The sequence below is a fragment of the Galeopterus variegatus genome, unplaced genomic scaffold (genome assembly GCF_000696425.1).
Source record: "Galeopterus variegatus unplaced genomic scaffold, G_variegatus-3.0.2 Scaffold2422, whole genome shotgun sequence".
Classification (NCBI taxonomy): Eukaryota; Metazoa; Chordata; class Mammalia; order Dermoptera; family Cynocephalidae; genus Galeopterus; species Galeopterus variegatus.
Genome location: NW_007728533.1, coordinates 108,288 through 114,903, shown reverse-complemented (window position 1 = coordinate 114,903; position 6,616 = coordinate 108,288). Strand labels below are relative to the sequence as shown.

The following is a 6,616-nucleotide window of genomic DNA, read 5'->3' as shown; positions in this document are numbered from 1 at the left end:
AGAGTTTATATTAGCTTTTGGGCGCGAAATGTAGTGGGGAGGGACCATTAGGTGGATGTGACTGGGTGGAGAACTGCACCGATGCAGGAGCCGGAAAGTTGTTTCTAAGTCAGGAGGCTTCTCTAAAGGGAAGGGGGGGCGGGGAGGAGGTGGGCGGTGCCATTTTGTTCTCCGGCTTGTCGAAAGTGGCGCTGGTTATGTTGCAGATCTATTAATTTCACTAAAGGTCATTGTGTTCCTCAGACTCTCCTTTCTTCCCTCTGACCCATAAGTTTTATAAATTATATCCTTTGTTAAAGACACAAAATGAAATCTCAATTTGAAAGGATTTGCATGTGTAGTTTTTAGGAAGGGAATAATATTAATATTATTACTGTTTATTTCTATAAGTGCACAGCATTTATGCTCAATTTCTGCTCTCTTCCATTCACACAGCAGATGTTTTCTGAGTGTGACGTTTCCCTGTGCCAGGTGTGTGCAGGTGTGTGTGGGGCACAGGTGCTGGGGTGAGAGTGTCCTGAAGATCCATCTGGTTACCTGGCTTAAGTGGGCAGAACCCGCAGTGGAACCTTGTGGGAAGCAGCAAGCACCCAGGAGGGCTTGAGTGGCAAGTGCCTCCCCTGGAAAGGCTATTGCTGGGGCCACAGAACTTTCTTTTCTCCTTATGCCTTCTCACTCAGCTTCTGGCTCTGGAATCCTCGGCTGTAGTCTCCATCTCCTTGGAGTGCCCCTCAAAGGCTTCCTAGCTCCAGAGCAGGGCCTTCTGTAGTCTGGACTCACTCACCAAGTCCAAGCCAAGCAAGGAGGGCCTCGAAGACCACCCTGTGCCTTAGCCTCAGTGGGCCTTACCTTCTGAAATTCCATCCAGCCATCTGTGTTGGAGCCTGCCTGAAGGCTGGTCTTATTTGCCCCAGCCTGCAGCCAGAACATCAAGGCCATACCTGTCAATCTTTGCAGGGCTTTTCAAAATATGGATTTTTTTTTTTTAATGGGCTCTCAGGTGTCATTCTCTTCTTATTGTTTGGATTTCTGAGAACCCATCTTCCCTACCCGAGTTTTGAATGAATTGAGAAATAAGGCAAAATAGTGGCAGATGGAGGCCAAAGAATAACTTTTATTTCTGCAAAGTGAGAGGCTGGAAATCTTGTCTCAGTGCGAGAGCCAAATAACCCTGGGGTTCAGTCAGCCAAGTTATCAGGCTCACTCCCATCAGAGGGGGAAGGGGCTGAACCACGGGCCGTGTGTTCTCCCAGATTTAGCAGTGGACTGAGAGCCAAATAACCCTGGGGTTCAGTCAGCCAAGTTATCAGGCTCACCCCCATCAGAGGGGGAAGGGGCTGAACCACGGGCCGTGTGTTCTCCCAGATTTAGCAGTGGACGAGTCACTTCCTTGGGCGAGCATTTCTAGGGATAGAGATGGAAAGGGAGAGGTTCCAGCTGAGTTCTCTCCACTTGGAAGCAGATTCCAGTATGGGAGGTGTTGTCTCCCCCTCCCTTGGTGTGTTGTCTGCGTGTGCATTAAGTCTCTGGTCAGCGGGGGGCATGGCCTCCCTTGGTACAGACGAGGCCCACAACCCAGGACAAACCAGCCCCTAGAGAAAGCCCTGCTCCTTTGTGTATTCTTCCGGGACAACAGGGTTGGATGTGGAATGGCTGCTCTGTACCCAGGGCTGCAAAACCACTCTGTAGTTTATTTCTCATCCCCAGTTCTATCCAGCTAAATTCTTCAACCTGGCTCATTGGAAATCCCTCCATGAGGTTAAATTACAGTATGTAAACTTCCAACAACACAGTATGTCCCCAAATTTGAATATAAATCTTCCGCTCTCCAGTCTCCAAGGAGAAATTGTCTTAAAGACTAACCATTGCCAGTTCAGGTCCACAGTTGATGACATTCAAAGGAGTTAAAATCCAGAACCAAAATTTCTTAGTCCCGTTAAAGTTCAAATACATTAAAACTCCCGGTTTGTCTTTAACTTCTGCTGCTGCTCTGTCTCAGCTAGAGGGGCACTTGTGGTCTCGCTGGGACGAGTGCAGCTCCTTCAGGGCCCAGAAGTCCTGTCCATCAAACGCTGAGTCTGCGACAGCCCTTGCTTCTTGATAGTTCAAACTTGAGGAGGACCCACAAGCTTATCACAGCATCAGCTTGCTAAATCCAGAATACAGATCCTCTCCAGACCCTGGGGCAGTCATCGTTGGTGACATTGTGTTTTGAGAGCCTGTCCTTTGTGACCCATAATCACGGGAGTGCCTTGGTGTCATCCCAAGTGAAGTTGGTGAACAGAGCTCTTCCTGGGTTTGCTCTCGCACAGATGGGGGAGTTTGGAATCCAGAGCCCATCACTAGAAACCCTCCTGGGAGAAATCTCCCAGCACGAGGGTAGGTTTTACTCTGTTCATTTTCCATTTCTGGGGAAAAAAATCTCAAAGCCTTGCAAGCATTTTTAGTTCTGTTCCACAGTGGCTCCTAATCCTGCTCTTATTAGGAAATGGCGTGTGTGCTTGCGTGTGTGTGCATGCGTGCGTGCGCCTGCATGCATGTGTGAGAGAGAGAAACCAACATGTGGAAGTGTTGATTGTGCCAGGTATAGTCATGGACTCTTCACATTTTACTTTGGCCAGAGACTGCTGCTGGCCTGAAGACTGCCCTCCCAGCCCCATGTTTGTCTCACCTGCAAAGTCCCCTTCTGAATCCTGGAGCTAGTACCTGGGCCATATACTCTGTTGTTCCTCCTCTCCACTTGGACTTCATAAACTCTCTGGGCATGTCCTCTCAAAGCACCTCCAGGAACGCTATTCTCTGTGTGTTTTCCAGTCCTGAGCCTCTTGGTAAGGAACATCGGGTCCAGGTGAATCCCTCCACATCCTCTCAGCTCTGAATGTGATGCCCATGCTCACCTGCCCCTGGCCCCTCCCTCATGCCCGCTGGTGCCTGCAGACACCTGCTGCTCCCAGGCATGCAGGGAGCAGGCTTGCCCAGGTGCAGGCTCATTTTGATGGCTCCTGATTCTCCTTTTTTTAGAAAAGTTGCTTAGTGGGTCTGAGGGTCCCCAATAAAGAATATCTTATAAATCTCCTGTATTAGTTTTTTTATTGCTGCCATAACAAATTACCATAGACTTAGTGGCTTAAAGCAACACGGATTTATTATTTCAGTTCTGAAGGTCAGAAGTCTGATATGGGTCTCACTGGGATAAAATCCAGGTGTGGGCAATGCTGGTTCCTTCTGTAGGCTCCAGGGGAGAATCCATTCCTTGCCTTGTCCAGCCTCTGGAGGCCACCTGTGTCCTGTGGCTCATGGCCCTTTCCTCCATCCTCAAAGCCAGCAATGGTGGGTTGAATCCTTCTCACTTGGCACTGCTCTGCCTCTGCTTCCCTGCCTCCACCTTCCACTTTTATGGACCCTGTGGTGACATTGAGTCCACCCAGATAATCCAGGATAATTTCCCTAACTTGGTCAGTTGATTAGCACCCTTAATTCCCCTTTGCCATGTAAGGTGACATGTTCACAGGTTTCACAGAGGGGATGTGGGCATCTTTGGGGGTGGTTGTTATTCTTCCTTCCACACTTGCCATCGGCGAGTATGCATTAAATCTGTTACGGCATGAGTCCAGTTAAACCCTCATTCTGAAAATGACCTGTGAGCCCTGGCCGAGGCTCTGAGGGCGGTCTTTGGGAGTGCCCTTCTCTTCCAGGCTGGAGCTGATTCCACGTGTCCCTCCCATGGGATTGGGAGGCTGTTAGCATTCCTTTCTGGCTGAGTCCCCTGGCTGCTTGTCTGTGCTACTTTAGGTGGTGACAGTAGTAGTAATAGAACCTGTCATTTCCTGAGTGCTCATGTGTCTTGAAACCAAACTCTTCCTTATTTCACTTACATTATTTCCTTGAAACTTCAGAGCAGTCCTAGAAGGCAGTGTTATTATTCTCATTTTATAGATGATGAAACTGAAGCCTAGGGAGGTTATGTTACTTACCAAGGTCACACAGCTCCTAAGTAATAGAGTGGTGTCACGTTCCAGGTCTGTCTGTCTAAAACTGCTCCCCAACCCAGTGTGCTACTCAGACTTTCCTACTGTAGTTTAGTTTCACCCAATTATATTTCTGAGAGTAAAGTCACATGCTCACTTTCTTTCCTCATGCATAGAAGTTGTCGTCAGCACTGGTATCGTTTGCACTGTCAGCACCAGGCGCTTCACTGTTCCCCACTAGCTCCCCTGGCACTGTCGAGTTCTGGTGGCCCAGGTGGCTTGTGAGGTGGTCAGTTCCAGCAGACAGTTCTGCTCAATGAACTGCACACGTGAATGCCCATTGGTTCAATTTAAATGTAAATATCTTACATTTACATGTGGAAATATACCATTAAATATTTCCTGAGCCGAGTGCCATCCTCTGACATCGGGAAATGTCCAGCTTTAGCTTCTCACATGAGACTTGATGGCGCAGCACATTGGCGGTGTCACACGGTGTACGTACCCTTACTTTTCAAGATAAGCTCTATTGGTTTGTGAGTTTGTTCTACGATGAAACGGTTCACCTTTGTTTGACTGCCTTGTGCCCTCTGGCAAGTGCGCTTAGTCTTATGTGTGTACGACACACCGTATATAAAACTTATCAGTTTGTGAGTTTGTTCTACGATGGAATGGTTCACCTTTGTCCCAACTGCCTTGTCCCCTCTGGCATGCATGCTTCTGTCTTATGTGCATATGACACATGGTATTATTTCTTCCCTAGGACAATTACACCTTTGCCCAGCCTGGGATTCAGATGAAGGTGAAGATATTAGAAGAGCTTGTGAGCCGGATTGATGGTAAGCCAGCTTTCTGCACAGACCGGCGATCTGAGGGTGGGGGAGAAGGGGGGTGAAAGGCTCAGGAGGTGCCTCCCAGCCCTCAGCGTGACAGGACACCATCCTTCTTTAGCTGGGGCACCTTGGCCTGCTCAGGATCACTCCTGCGCATCCTTTGAGGCAGCCGCTGGAGGACTAGCTGCTCCCATTCCTTTTATTAAGGCGATATAATCAGAATTCAGGGTGTTCGCTTTTGCAGGAAGGTAATGAGTGTGTACCAGAAGCAGGCGGCACTCACCTCTTATTAAGCTGGTGATTGTCATAATCTGGGCAACAGTGGTTGTTGATGGCTGTCCTTTGGCACTCTGTTCCCTAACTTTGTGCATCATTTTTCTATCAAGGATGCTAGAATAATTTCTCCATGGAATCCAATTAATTACCAAGTCTAGAAATAACATCTTTAATATTATAGAAAAATTATAGTGTGTGCTTGGGCAATTTTAGATTATGCTTTCATGTTTAAGTGGGGGCTTTGAAATACTTTTTACCTTCATCCCTAAAATAATTCCCCCTATGATGTGCTGACTGTCATACTGCAAAAGCAGAGTTTAATTAAATGAAAGACGAGAGATAATGCTTGCCCATTCCAGACGTATCCTCCTGGTAGTTTGTTAAATTAACGAACAGAGCATTAACAGAGTGGTGCCAAGCAGAGCCAGGCGCGCGTGTGATCCCAGCCGAGCAGCGATGAGGCGTGGAAGAGAGACCTGCGTGTTCATAAAGAGTCCCACGTGAGCTCGGCAAGTTATTTCACAGAATGTGCAGAGAAATTGTACTTCTTAAAAGCACGTAGACAGGGCAGTGTGCCTCCCAGTGCCCCACCTTATGAGTACCTGCAGGTTCCTGCACCTCTCCTCTTGCCGAGCCTTCAGCTGTGGAAAACTGTAGCAGCAGTCTCACAGGAAAGGCTTGGTTTGGGAACTACTGAACGACACTATAAAAGGGAGTTGTGCAAATTATAAACTCCATTTTGTTCCTTGATTGAATCTGATTTTCAACTCTGTGTCTAATGGTTATTACTTAATTTCCATATTACGAAGTTTTACACAGTTCTTCCAATAATACTTTATTTGATTCGGTATTACATTTAGCTACTTTTCAACCTACTTATTCAAAACACTGTTTTTTCCTTCAGTGAGTGCATTTATGCACATTTATTGTACACTGCACAGCGAGTTCTTGCTTGGATATCATTGGATTTTTTTCCCTCCAGCAATTTCACAAGTGTTCCCCAGTCTCATTTGGTTCTTTGAAATATGGTTTGCAGTAGATGTGAATTACACTTTCTTAGCAGGTTCTTCTTTTCCTCTTGTGTCCCTTAGAAGGTGTATTTTATATTTTCTTGGAGGTTAGAAAGTGTGGTTAGTGCTCATTTGTTCTAGTGCTGCAGTTTGGGAAGTACTTGAATTGATTTTCTTGGGTGTTGTGGTTTAGAAAGAAGCACATTGCAGATTTGCTGGATGATTGTTTAAACGAGCAGCAACAACAGCCAAAGGAACCCCATCTGAATCCTGTACCTTTTAGTAAATCGTATTTTTATTTTTAGTGCAGCCTCTGAGTAGGGCATATTCATCCTGTGATCTTCTGTGTGAAGGATCAGTTTCTCACAAGAAAATTTGCTGGTGTAATAGTTTAAACTGCATAACCCGTTAGGTCCTGTCCTTCTAATGAAACCTTAAAGAATTTCTGTGATGGCCTCAAAATAAGAATACCTAGGCTTTCAAAGCAGGAAAAATACAGGATTGACAGAGTCTGGGTTTTCCGACTGGT

General features: G+C 46.7%; 1 protein-coding gene across 1 annotated transcript in view; it reads left to right on the top strand.

Moving 5' to 3' along the window:
* LOC103597783 (TBC1 domain family member 22A) overlaps positions 1 to 4,807 on the top strand; it is a gene marked incomplete at both ends in the record, with an annotated part of 120,587 nt that extends 115,780 nt beyond the window's left edge. Inside the window, one exon of the mRNA XM_008581644.1 lies at positions 4,732 to 4,807. Within this exon, the coding sequence (XP_008579866.1) occupies positions 4,732 to 4,807 (76 nt within the window). The remainder of the gene's footprint in view (positions 1 to 4,731) is intronic.
* Positions 4,808 to 6,616: the final 1,809 nt, after the last annotated feature.